The 14,597-nt window shown below is 31.7% G+C and overlaps 2 protein-coding genes across 2 annotated transcripts; one reads left to right on the forward strand and one right to left on the reverse strand.

The window, feature by feature from the left end:
• Positions 1-574: 574 nt before the first annotated feature.
• LOC115723650 (agamous-like MADS-box protein AGL11) lies at positions 575-1,339 on the reverse strand. The gene has a single exon (XM_030653133.2). The coding sequence runs from the start codon at positions 1,337-1,339 to the stop codon at positions 575-577; it is 765 nt and encodes a 254-aa protein (XP_030508993.2).
• Positions 1,340-5,526: 4,187 nt separating this feature from the next.
• Positions 5,527-7,729, forward strand: LOC115723649 (uncharacterized). Its single transcript, XM_061104942.1, has 3 exons — positions 5,527-6,128; positions 6,194-7,394; positions 7,460-7,729. Exons 1-3 carry the CDS (start codon positions 5,527-5,529, stop codon positions 7,727-7,729), a joined length of 2,073 nt encoding a protein of 690 aa, XP_060960925.1.
• Positions 7,730-14,597: the final 6,868 nt, after the last annotated feature.

The raw sequence follows: 14,597 nt of genomic DNA on the forward strand, positions 1-14,597 counted from the left end.
TACTATAATTTCTCAAAACTATTAGGCACAATAGTAGAGGTGGTGGAGGCAAAGCTTTGAGGAAAATTTTGATAAAATATGTCATTGTCACTAATGCAAATATTTATTTGTTAGTTTTTGTAGGTAGTATTAATTTTTTTTTCTTTTTTTGAGAATTAAAGTCCCAAAGAAGGAAAGAAATGGGTTAGGCTCAATAAACTTACTCACTTAAAATAAAATAAAATGATTTTTTTTTTAAAAAAACCATATAATTGGCTTTCTCCCAAGCAAATAACAACTATCAAAATCCTTTAAATAACTCATATAATTAAGCAAAAGTTTCCAATACCATATTAAGAAAATATGGTCACTTATTACATCATAGAACATATGATAAACCAAAAGTAAAAAAACCCACATAATAAAAACTAATTAAACATAATTAAATTCCCTAATGAAGATCATCAATTATTACTACTACCAAGAAAGCATAATTAGACCATCACATAGGGCCAAATCTCATATTAGAGCCAGCTTGATTGTAAGGCCATTCAGTACTGTCAACCACTGAGCTAGGCATCAATGGTTGCAATGGTTAGCTCATCACATTCTCATCATTTTGTTGTAGCTCCCCTACTCCTCCAAATTCCAACATATTGTTGTTGTTACTACCATTAATTTTCAAATCATAATATTGACCATGTTGATCACGTTGATCTTCTTGAAAAAGATTAGTACCATTACCATTATAGTACTTATCAAATACATAATCATTAGAGTTCAATAGACTAGTGATATTATGATAATTCATGCCAAATAGAGGAGCTTTTGAAGAAGAAGAAATCATCTGATGTTGTTGTAGTAGCATTTGAAGCTTGAAATTGTGAGAAGAAATCAAATGTCTCATTCTCAAATTCAATTGTTTCATTTTGTTATCCAATTCAGAAGCAAACTTACAAAGTTGGTTACCATTAAGTTTTTCTTGGTTACTACCATTACCAACAACAATACCCTTTGACTTTTCTTGACTTTGACATAATTTCTCAATCTCCTTGTTGACTTTGTTGATTCTTTCCTTTAAGAAATCAGTCAAGTTTTGGAGACTTTTTGAAGATGGTTTTTGAGTAGTTTTGGCAATTTTGTAATCATTGATTAGAGACCTTACTTTGTGAGGATCCTTAGGCCATGTGGCTATAGGATTATTTGAAGGTTGGTTGGTTGAATCTTTGATTATTAAGCAAACTTTAACATCACAAAGTGTGCTTAACTCATAAGCTTTCTTGATTAGACTACTCTTTCTCTTTGAAAATGTTACTCTTCTTGCTTTCTCATTTGGTATCAATTTCAATGGTAATGTCATCTTTACTTATTTTCCTATAATGCCAAAAAAAAAAACTCAATAAACATTTTGATAAATATAAATATAATATGGTAAAAAGATGATCTCCAATGTAGGAAAATGAAAAATGAGTATTTTAAAACAAATTTAAGAATGTAGAAAGATATATAAATATATCTTTATATAAAAATAATTATATATATTTTAAATTAATTTTAATTACATTTATTAATGGAAAATTTTAATTTATTTCAAAACAATCAATGAAATTTTATTGGAATCCACCAATAAATGTAATTAAATTATAAAATGAATTTAAATAAACCTTAAACCATAGGAAGAGAAATAAAAGAAAATATTAATTAATGAATAACAGAAAAAGAAATAGAAATAATTTGAATATTGATTATTGGTATTTCTAAATATTTAAGTCCAAGAGTACTGGTTTTTCTTTTTGCATACTTCTTTCCTTTTTTGTTTTTTATTTTCTTTAATTACCCATTTAGTGTTAGGGTTTGGGAATGCCTTATTTAGAGGGAAGAATATGATCTCACGCTTTGGTTTTTTTTTTTCTTTTGTTCTTTTTTTAGAAAAAATTGAAAGTAGAAAACTCAGTACACATGCCTGCATGCCTCTGTACACATGTAATTAATATATATATATATTTAGATATAGGAGGACAATTAATTAGGCGATGATGATGTTAGGAATTAATTAAATCCATTAATGAAAAAGAAATATTGTATGAGGTAGGATTAATTAATTAGTTGGATTGGATGAAGTAATGAGTCCAGTCTTTGCAAAATCAGAATTGTAGAAAGATGAGTTCATGATGACGAAAGATGTAGGCATGCATGCATGTGACCTAAGTAACATCATTTCACACCAGCTGAACTGCATACGTAATTAATACAAGGTCACCCACCACCTTAGAAGAATCTCAAAACACTTACAATCCCATAAACAGTACAAGGTCACTTACTAACTGGGGTTACCTTAAATAGGAGAGTTCTACTAATTTATCATTAAAAGAGAATATATACATTAAAAAGAAAAAAACAATCCCTACTTAACAAAAATAAGTTTGAAAAATTTTATGAGTGAGGAGAATTCGAATTCTATTAAAATATTAATAGAATGAATTTTAATCAAATACTATAATCTTTTTATTAATTTATAGAATATAATAAAGGTAATTTATTAATCTATATTTCAAATAATTACATATTTGTTATACCCAAATTCTCTCAAATAACAAATAAGTTTCCTTATTTATTATTTTTAAAAAATAATTAATTACTTATTTATTTTGGTTTTAACAAAGAACGTACATTTTATATTCTTTATTTTTTTTTTAATAAAAAAACCTTGACTCTAGCTATTATTGAACTATATAATTTCATATAATTTCACATATATTGAACTATATAATAATATAATTCCTCAATTAACTCATTATTATCTAATTAGGGCTTTGCTAATCATTTTCTTAATTCCGGGTATTACAATATATCTCACTCACATCTTTGTTGTATTATTAATGCAAAGGTTATATTTGCAAAATAACGAAAAAAGTTGCATGAAATCATACTTTAAACATACTATAAAATATAATCATCAACTATTAGAAATAAGATTATATCAAATAACTATGATTAATTAATATTAGACATAACTTTGATTACATTCGGTCAGTTCAACTCAACAATACCATTTGGCCATTTTCATTATATTCTAATTCTCAATAATAATCCCACATGATAAATTTACATTCTAAAAATTGTAAAAGGAAAACTTACCCTTTGAACACCTCTAATCTACAAAGGTTTTTTTAGTCAATAATTTAATTTAAATTAAAAAAAAAATTATTAGTTATGCACACTACAAGAAATTAGGTTAATACCGGCGGTATTATTCCCGGCGGAATAGCACCGCCGGTAATAGTCTGGGTATTACCGGCGGATTTAGTAATCCGCCGGTAATAGTTATTAAATAAAATTCATTTACCGAAAATATATATTAATTAATTATAAATATATTATTACCGGCGGATAACATTTATTACCGGCGGAATCCCGCCTCGAAAAATGAGGGCGGGAATTTTGCCGCCCATTTAATTGAAATTAGTATTGCCGGCGGATTAATACCGGCGGGTCCCGCCGGTATTAATTGGGGATTCTGACCGTTTAGTTTTATACCGGCGGAACCCAATTAATACCGGCGGGTCCCGCCGGTATTAAAAGTCTATATAAACCCCTCCCCATTTCAGAAACCCATTTTCCCCATTTTTCATTTCCACCTCCCCCATTCACCTCTTCCCCTTCCTTCAAACACAGCCGCCCCATATTTTCCACCTTCTTCGTTCAACTTTTTTCCGGCACCGCCCGTGCGTCAGTCGTCCACCACCACCACTGCAGTGGCCGAATATCAGTGCACGGTAATGTATTTGTTGTTGTTCTTTATCATTTTTATATATTATTTTTTTAATTTTTAATATGTAATTTTTTTCATCTTCAAAGTTTTGAGATTAATAATCGGTGGGGAGTATATTTCTGAGTAAAACGCCGGGATTGATCGGAGTTCTAAATATTTGGAGGTTAGTTTTTATTATATTTATGTATATATCTCATAAATTTTTTTTTTTCTGTAAAAATATGATATATGTGTTATATTTGAAAATTTTATATATACTCTTATAAATTATATATTTGTAGAGATTTAGGATTTATAGTTTACTGTCATTTTAATTTTTGTTTTGTGTATATTGTATAATGTGTTTTATATATTTTGTATTTATACTGTGTATTGTATATTGTATAATGTGTATTGTATAATGTGTATATTGTTAGTTTATACACTGTGTGTACAATATATGCAGGGTATATAATGTGTATACAATATATACAGTACCGTATATACACTGTATATACTGTATATACACAGTATATATACTGTATATACAATGTATATATACTGTATATACATTGTATATACTGTATATTTAATATAATGTTATATAATGTTATATATATATTATGTAATATTAAATGTAATTTATAGAGTTTAGTGTTTAATTTTTTCAAAAAATTATATATCATTAATATTTTAGAACAATAAACAACTTGTAAATATATATAAAATTGATATACAATTAATTATTTTTAAAAAAATGTATTAAAAAAGTTAGGATAAATTTAAATTATTAGAAAAGATACTTATAAGTAAAATATTTATTAACATTTATGATTTAAATATAAATAAATATAATTTATTTTTATGAATATAAAACATAAAAAAAAATAAAGTTTGTTACATAAATTATTAAATAAATAAGATTTGATAGTTTTTTTTAATTAAGTTAAAATTTGTTTTTATGAAATAAATTTTTAATAATTAAATAATTAAATTTTAACATTTAAATATGTGAAAAATAAATATTAAAAATAATAATGTATTTTTTTAAAATAAAAAATTTAATAAATGAAAATTTTAGTGTAATATTTTCTTTAAAAATAAATACAAAAGGGAAAAAAATATTTTGATGTAAAGAACAAAAAATATATTTTACGATTTTTACAATAATTTTATTTTAAAAAAATAGTGTCGTAAAATATTTTTAAATAATATTCCTTTAAAAGTTAACAATATAAAATGTAATTAATAATGAATTTTAATATTATAATAATATATAAATAATTATGGAAGTTATAATAAAATAATAATGTAATTTTTCTTAATAAAAAGTCATAAGATATCATAAAATAGCATAAAATATCATAAAACGTTTTTACATAGATTATTAAATAAGATTTGGTAGTTTTTTTTAATAATAATATATTTTTTTATAATTAAAAAAATTTTAATAAATGAAAATTTTAGTGTAATATTTACTTTAAAAATAAATATAAAAGGAAAAAATTATATTTTTTACGATTTTAATTATAATTTTATTGAAAAAAAAAGTGTCAATATAGGAAAATATTTTAAAATAATAATCCTTTAAAAATTAACAATATAAAAGATAATTAATAATGAACTGTAGTTATTATAATAATATATAAATAATTGTGTAAGTTAATATAAATTAATAATGTAAATTTTTTTAATAAAATATCATAAGATATCATAAAATATCATAAAATAGCATAAAATTTGATGATTCAATTTTTCGTTATACTTTTAAATCTTATGTCTTCATAAAATTTTAGATGACAATCGACAAGTCTTGGACCACTTTGCGAAATCGTAGATGTCCACAATATTGGGATGGTCTAAATGCATTTTTAGAGATGGCCTCGAAATGTAAAGATTGTGATGGTAGGATTAGGTGCCCTTGTGTAAGATGTGTGAACAATAGGCTTCAAACTTTACCTGTTGTGAAAGCACACATATTCGATTGGGGTTTTTTTACTGGTTACGAGAAGTGGACATACCACGGGGAAGCAGAATCTAGTGCCACTAATGCAATGAACGACCATGATGCCGCTGATGATGATCCTGAAATTGACGAGATGATTCCAATAGTGGATGACTTCCTTCAGCCGTCATTCGAAATGGATGATAATCCTGATGCAAATCAATGGCGCGACGAATTATTTGAAGAAATTGAGGCCGAGTTGTTTCCTGGTTGTGATTGGATATCTTCTCTTAACTTTTTGGCAAAATTATTGCATTTGAAAGTTAGGGGAAAAATTCCTAACAACATATTTGATGAATTACTGAAGTTACTAAAATTTGCTTTTCCAAAGGAAAATAAAATTCCATCAAACTATTATGATGCCAAGAAAAGATTGAAAAAATTAGGATTGGGGTATGAGTCAATTCATGTGTGCAAGCACAATTGCTGTTTATTTTATAATGAACATGCAAATGAAGATTCATGTCCAGTCTGTGTGGCACTAGTAGATGGATAACTTCAGAAAATTTAGGAGCAAAAAAGGTGCCTCATAAGGTGATGCATTATTTTCCGTTAATTCCGCGACTGAAAAGACTGTATACTTCAAGGCATACGGCGAAATACATGGTATGGCACCACAGTGGTAAATCAAAAGATGAGGGTGTGATGCGACACCCTGTGGATGGTGCAGCGTGGAAAGACTTTGATGCCAAACATCCTGATTTTGCTAGTGAACCTCGAAATGTTCGTCTCGGTTTAGCTGCCGATGGCTTTAATCCATTTGGCAATATGAGCCAAGCTTACAGTATGTGGCCTGTAGTTTTGGCGAACTATAATCTTCCACCTTGGTTATGTATGAAAGATAATAATTTTATGTTGACCATTCTAATTCCTGGAGATAAATCACCCGGAATGGACATAGACATATTTTTAAGACCCTTGGTGGATGAGTTGAAGGAGTTGTGGGTTAACGGAGTAGATACCAGAGATTGTCGAACCAACACTGTCTTCAAGTTGCGTGCAGCTCTTTTGTGGACAGTGAATGATTTTCCTGCTCGTAGTTATTTGTCTGGTTGGAGTGGTCAGGGATATAAAGCTTGTCCTACTTGCAATGAAGATACATCTTCTATTCGAGTAATTGGTAAGACATCTTACGTGGGTCATAGAAGATTTCTGCCAAATAACCATCGAATGAGAAGGGATACTCAATTTGACGGACAAATTGAGAGAAGACCTCCTCCAAGACGTTTTACTTGTGAAGAAGTATTAGAACAAGTAAACAAACTCCCACCCCACCTCCCTGGAAATCATGAGCTCTTTGGTGGTGTGAAACGTAGGCGAGTTGCAGAAAATCATAATTGGCGGAAAAAAAGCATCTTCTACGAGCTTGACTATTGGTGTTCAAATATTCTTAAACACAATATTGATGTCATGCATGTTGAGAAGAATGTTTGTGATAGTTTATTGGGCACAATATTGGACAATGAGAAATCCAAGGACACTACCAATGCAAGACATGATTTAAAGAAGCTAGGCGTCAGAGAATCGTTGTGGATTTATGAAGACGAGAGGGGGAAGTTGTTGAAACCTCATGCACCTTACGTGCTTAAACCTGATCACAGTCTCCTCCTATATTTTTTTCGGAAGCCGCTGGAGGATCTCAGACACAACCTATGGTTGGTAATATTGGAGGCTCATCCCAACAACCATACCCTGTGTACGGTCAATTTGGGTCATTGTTGCAGCAACAACCAGTGTATGGTCAAATGGGAGGATCTCCACAACAGCCTATGTATGGAGGCTTTTTCAGTGCTCAGAGTCAGCAACAACAGCAACAACCAATTTTGGTTCGCCCGCACCCTCGACAATATGTGGAGATCTTACCTACGCCGCAGACTGGACAACCTTATTACCCTGCCCCGCCGGCTCAATCCCGTGAAAATATTGATGGTTCAAGACTTAGCGCAAATGCAGATGAATTTTTAGAGTTTACTGATTTGAACAATGATAGTTAGTTTATTTTTAATTATGTGTTATGTTTTAAAGTTTATTTAAAGACAATTTCTAATTTTATTTAAGCTAATATATTTTTTATTGTAATGGACAAATTAATTTTAATACTTAATTTCTTAATTAATGTTTAATGCTTAATTTCTTAATATTGATATTTTATTTTTAATTAATATATTTATTTATAAAATAATTATTATAATTAATTTAATTATATTAAATAATCAGAATAATTTTTTTTTTTTAATATTTAAAATTATTATTACCGGCGAATGGGTCCGCCGGTATTTATGATTATAATATTTTTTTTTTATTATTTAAAAATATTAATACCGGCGGACCCCACCGCTATTAATCCGCCAGTATTAATATTATTACCGGCGGAATCCCCCTTTCGTCGGTAATAACCATTTTTAGCGACCAATTAATACCGGCGGATAATTACCGGCGGATTCCGCCGGTATTAATAATTACCGGCGGCCTAGATACTTATTACCGGCGGATGTTTCCGCCGGTAATAATTAAATTTGTTGTAGTGGCAGGTAAGAATAAATAAATAAATTGATAAAATTTAGTCATAATTAATTAATGATAATTTTTTATTTGGTGAAAACTGAAATTCAAATTGTATTATTTTGTGTTTTTAGATTTTCAAAATCATATATATGTAGAAGGAATATTTCTTATCTTATAAAATGATATATAATAGAGTCAAGGTTTTTTTATTAAAAAAAAAATAAAGAATATAAAATGTACGTTCTTTGTTAAAGACGAAATAAATAAGTAATTGATTATTTTTTAAAAATAATAAATAAGGAAACTTATTTGTTATTTGAGAGAATTTGGGTATAACAAATATGTAATTATTTGAAATATAGATTAATAAATTACCTTTATTATATTCTATAAATTAATAAAAAGATTATAGTATTTGATTAAAATTCATTCTATTAATATTTTAATAGAATTCGAATTCTCCTCACTCATAAAATTTTTCAAACTTATTTTTGTTAAGTAGGGATTGTTTTTTTCTTTTTAATGTATATATTCTCTTTTAATGATAAATTAGTAGAACTCTCCTATTTAAGGTAACCCCAGTTAGTAAGTGACCTTGTACTGTTTATGGGATTGTAAGTCTTTTGAGATTCTTCTGAGGTGGTGGGTGACCTTGTATTAATTACGTATGCAGTTCAGCTGGTGTGAAATGATGTTACTTAGGTCACATGCATGCATGCCTACATCTTTCGTCATCATGAACTCATCTTTCTACAATTCTGATTTTGCAAGGGAATTTAAAAAATAAAAAAAAATTTATTATTAAACCAAAAACTTAAAACCTAAAAAAACTATACATTTTTTTTTCAAAACCCCAAAAATACCCCCTCACAATTCTCTCTCTGCATCATCTCTCTCTCTCTATCTCACATCCCAGCCGCCACCCTCACCACCACCTCCATTCTCCGACCTCCGACCCTCACCGCCACCTCCGACCACCCGCACCAACACCCCGACCCAGTCCCACTCTCTCAGACCGCCCAAAATTGCACCCCGAAAGTCGCAGAAAAAAAAAAAAAATTGGTCCCGTCCGATGGTCGGACCATGGGTCCGATGGGTCCGACAAGTCGGACCCATCGGACGGGACCAATTTTTCTCTCTGAAATCGCAGAAGAAAAAAAAAATTGGTCCGTCCGATGGTCGGACCATGGGTCCGATGGGGTCCGATTTGGTCGGACCCCATCGGACCCATCGGACGGGACCAATTTTTTTTTTCTGCGATTTCAGAGAGAAGAAGAGAGAGTGGGCTTTCGGGGTGCGACTTTTGGGCGGTCCGAGAGAGTGGGGCTGGGTCGGGGTGTTGGTGCGGGTGGTCGGAGGTGGCGGTGAGGGTTGGAGGTCGGAGAATGGAAGTCGGAGGTGGTGGTGAGAGTGGCGGCTGGGATGTGAGATAGAGAGAGAGAGAGATGATGTAGAGAGAGAATTGTGAGGGGGTATTTTTGGGGTTTTGAAAAAAAAGGTATAGTTTTTTTAGGGTTTAAGTTTTAAGTTTAATAATAAAATTTTTTTCTTGTGTTTTTGCTTGTGTTTTTTTCTTTACTTTTTTTCTTTTTGAGTAGAAGCATGCACATGTAAGTAATCAAAAACAAATTAATATATAGTTCCCAATCCATATGTATATATAATAATGAATATGATTGAGGACCCTCAAACACAAAATTACAGATGTATCCTTCTAGCTGAAAAGGTTTGGTAGTTCACTAGTATTTTTTTTAACCATTAAGTGTGAGTTTAGAAATATATGACAATATATTATTAAAGAGCATTGCTATTATTAGGTATGGTGTCTAACACCTTCTCGACATGTCGTGTTGCGATTGGCTAGCGATACTCCCTAAAAGCTATTATATTAAATTATATAGAACCTAATACTTAGTTGGACCAATAGCGATATTGACTCATAACAAGATGCTAAGCACTGCTAATGCCTCATTATTAAATTAGAAGTATTAAATAAGCTAAAAAAAATATGTTACTATGTATTTTTGAGTTCTTAATTAACACAAAATAATAAGAAGAAAATCTCTAATTAATACATATTAAAATTAATAATAAGAAAAGAGAAGAATGTTTTGTTAGTCTTCACCAATCTGGCAGTCTTTAGCCGGTAATCTACCGGTCAATCCTAGAACAACTCCTTGCACCTAGATTTCCACAACCAACAGCTGACTGACACGTGTCAATTGACTTATTATATAAGCCTTTTTATTATTATGTTAGACAAAATTTTGAAATCATATGAAATTTCCTAAAATTTGCTTTTTAGGAGCGAAAACAAAGAAAGAAAAGTCCCTTTCCAAAATCCCTTTTTGTGTTTTATAATTACATCAGTAATTTCAGACCCCATTTCATTATTTTCAATGTGTCATCATTATATATATGTATGTATATCTATATATATATATTGGCTCTGAAAGAAGAAGCTACAACAAAAACTTATTACAAGAGGTATTAATGATCTTCTCTTCAATTGTGCAATTCTCTCATCATCGGAGTAATAAGTTTTTCTCGTGTGAGTTCTTTATATACATAAATATATAATTTATATATTAATTAAGCTTAATTATTTGTTATGATAAAGCGCACTTAAATTTACTTTCTTTTTTATTATTTTATTTACGGGAATAATTTGTCTTTTTAATATATATATAAGCTTTGTTAGAATAGTATATATTAATTAAATTTAGCGCCGTTAATTGTAAAATTTTAATGCATTTATTTACTTGTTTTATTAAGTATACTCCTTAATTATACATGCACGCCATGATAAGCCCTGCAAAAAATATTTTAATAAAATTAATATATGTATTTTTGTATGATTAATAATACTATTATTTTTGGGGTTAGATAGACTCAGTAGTCACTGACTATATATATATACTTAAAGCAAAACCTAATCCACTCCATTCCTACTATATATATTACTATATACTACTCGTTTCTTAATTACTTATGAAAAATGACTAGTTGTGGAGGATGGTCTTCTACTTTTCCTTGGTTACTCCTACTTCCCCGTGTCCTTTCTTTCCTTTACTTCCTTCCTATGATGTTTGTCCCTGTTGTTTTGTGTGACCCCTCTCCATTATTCTTCTTCCTTGCATTACTGTCGTTTCTCAAATCCTTTATTTTGTCTTCTTTCGTCGTGTGGTGTTTGGTTGGTGGGTTTAAAAACTCATGTGCCAAACTCAATTATTCACCACGTGCAATGGTTGGTGGGTGGGGTTAATATCATTATCATGGATAAATTATGTAAAGGGTGTTACTGGGTTGGCTTTAGTGACTAGTGGGCCCGTCTGCTTAAATGGTAATAACATTGATGGTCCCCACATTCACACACAACACATCTTATTGCTATGCTTATTAGTAGGTACGTAAATTTTCGTAAACCGCCCAACCCGAATAACCCGACTAAACCAAACCCACCAATCCGAAAAAAAATACAAACCGACAGAACTTGACAAAATTCTAAACCGCCCAATGATACGTAAATTGGGCGGGTTGAATTTTGACCCAAACCGCCCAATGAACCCGCCCAAACCGATTTAACCCGATTAAGAGTTTTTTTTTTTTTTTTTTATATATATTATATATTATATAATATATAATAATATATAATATATATTAAAAAAAACCTAATCCCTAAATTGAATTTAGATTTGGAATATTATGTATTTAATGTTATTAATTTTTATTTTAGTTGAATACGAAAAAAAAAAAAAAAAAAAAAAAAAAAAACTCCTAATTCGGTTTGGGCGGGTTAACCCAACCCGTCGGTCGAGTCCGAGAATTTTTTTTTTTTTTAAAATTGGGCAGTTTGCATGCAGAATTTTATAACCCGATCTTTATGTCGGGTTGGAAAATATATAGTATAAACCGACTAAACCGACCGATGTACAGCCCTACTTATTAGTTACTATATATGTCGCGAAACGTCGGTACAAAAGACGTTCCCACATTAAATGGTAATTAATGTGACATTTATTATCCCGCCTAACCAACTACTTGACTATGTCGATAACATGTCGCTCTGTGTCGCGACATGTCGCGAAAATTGCCCAGATTGCTTTGTGCATGACAAACATGTGTACAATTGTGTAATTCAATTTTTACATTTATTATCCCACCTTCCCAACTACTAGTTTTCTCTATAAAAGCCAATTGTCTATCTCATAAGTTACATATTTTCTTAATTTTTTCCCTCTTAAGATAATTCTTACAGCAATGTCTACTAGAAGGAACAAGGGCAAATATCCGATTCTTACTCCTGAAGAGATCAAGCAGGAGCCTGATTGTGGGGAAATTACGCCTCAAATGCAAAAAGTGCTTGATGACATGAAGCGTTTTGAAGATGAACGGCTTATGAACGAGTGGAGGTTTGAAAAACTTGAAAAAAAATTTAACAAAACGGGTGTATGGCGGCTCCACCACCGGGGTTCCCGAAGGCTGCCGTCGCTGCAAGTTAGGTTATTTAAATGGTAAACAGGTGAAGCCTGGATCTCTATGCAAATATTGCAAGGCTACATGTCGCTTCATGTCGCAAATATAATCGTTAAACGTCGCTAAATATCGACTTTTCATTGAATAAATAAAAGTTCCATTAATGTCGCTAAATGTCGCTAACTTAATCGTGAAACGTCGCTATTTTTTATTTTTTCCAGAATTGATAAAAGTTCTTCCTACATCGCACCATGTCGCTAGTGTAATCGTGGAATGTCGCAGTTTTTAAATTTTTCCATAATTGATAAAAGTTCTTCCTATATCGCGACATGTCGCTAGTGTAGTCGTGGAAAGTCGCATTTTCAGGACCTTCTCCAGAATAAAATAAATTTCCAAATATGTCGTGAAAGTGTCGCTACATATCGCAAAATGTCGTGAAATACACAATTATATACAAAAATCTGAGATAGTGAGAGTAAACAACCACATACATAGAAAATAATGTCCATAAAACATAGTCATACATAAAAAAATACAAGTAACATGTCATAAACCATAATAATAATAATGCATGCAATTTCAAAACGAAAATGCTGCTCAAACCCTGGCCTTGCAAGTAGCTTTGTTGTGTCCCAATGCGCCACCGTTTGAACATTTGCGTGGTTCCTTGACTTTTTGACCGTTCGATGGAAATCGGTTAGTCCGTAGTCTTCCTGCATTGCTCTTTCTTGGACGACCTACAGGTTTCTTCTCCACTGGTACACCGATTCTCATGTTACGCATGTGTTCGGAAGCACCCATTCATCCTCCTCGCCCACAACATTAATTGTTGCATCGTAAGTATTCTTCCACGTCTCCTTTGTGTAATAGGGGGATGACGGAGCGTAGACAACGACATTACGAGTAAGCTGCTGCGGCTTGCATGGGGACAAGGAATTTTCAACAATTGGAACATGCCGCAAGTGCAAGTTCTCTCAACTAAGTTCACATCTCCGCCTTTTTCAAAGTCAGAACCGTCAGCACCTCTTCCAACATTAAACAATTGTGCACCGTTACGTAGGACACTTCTACGTCTACCATCCTCGTGTTGCTTTATCAAATCTTCCTCAAAATGAGTTGCCAAAGGGGTAACACACTTACTTGCCTTCTCCAGACGGTTAGCAAACCAATTTTGTAGTGTGAACCTTATGAACTCAACTAGAGTAGTTATTGGATATGCCGGAATTCTTCGATCACGTTGTTAAGGCTTTGCGGCGTTGTTTGTCATGATGTTGTACTGTCTCCTAGACAATAAGGACGAGCCCATTTTTCTAATCCTATTTTGTCAACATAAGCAGCGATGGGAGGATCCATCTGTCGGAGCACCTGCAAATGTCTATCACATTCCCTCTTCGACCATGCGTAAGCGGCCAACCATATTTGCGTGTTACATACATCAGTCTTGAACTTGTGGGTGACATTCATAGAAATATGTTTGTAGCATGCACAGTGGCATGCTTCGGGGAAAATAACCTCGACAGCATGTTCAATGCTTTGATGCCTATCCGATACAAACACTAAGTTTTCAACCTCCCCAATCGCTTCCTTTAACTTCTGCAAGAAATACTTCCAAGAGTCATGATTCTCGCTGTCAACAATTGCAAAGGCAATCGAAAACAGTTGGTTATTTGCATCGTACGCTACAGCAACTAGCATTGTGCCCCCAAACCTTGTCTTCAAGAACGTGCCGTCGATACTAATCACAGGACGACAAAACTTAAATCCCCTCCTACAAGCGGCCGGTGACCGAAACAAGATTACTTGAACCCGTTATCCTCCGTGATAATGTACGTAATAGTACTCGGATTCTTCGTTCCGGCACGTAAAAGTAACCGTGACGAC

This window comes from Cannabis sativa, chromosome 9 (genome assembly GCF_029168945.1).
Source record: "Cannabis sativa cultivar Pink pepper isolate KNU-18-1 chromosome 9, ASM2916894v1, whole genome shotgun sequence".
Taxonomy (NCBI): domain Eukaryota; kingdom Viridiplantae; phylum Streptophyta; class Magnoliopsida; order Rosales; family Cannabaceae; genus Cannabis; species Cannabis sativa.

What these genes read in the sequence shown, in the direction of transcription:
- LOC115723650 (XM_030653133.2), bottom strand. Translation starts at nt 1,339, where the DNA reads ATGACATTACCATTGAAATTGATACCAAATGAGAAAGCAAGAAGAGTA.
- LOC115723649 (XM_061104942.1), top strand. Translation starts at nt 5,527, where the DNA reads ATGACAATCGACAAGTCTTGGACCACTTTGCGAAATCGTAGATGTCCA. An exon ending in TTGAAAAAATTAGGATTGGG is followed by an intron (nt 6,129 to 6,193) that starts GTATGAGTCAAT and finishes ATGCAAATGAAG; the next exon opens with ATTCATGTCCAGTCTGTGTG. An exon ending in TCAGACACAACCTATGGTTG is followed by an intron (nt 7,395 to 7,459) that starts GTAATATTGGAG and finishes TCATTGTTGCAG; the next exon opens with CAACAACCAGTGTATGGTCA.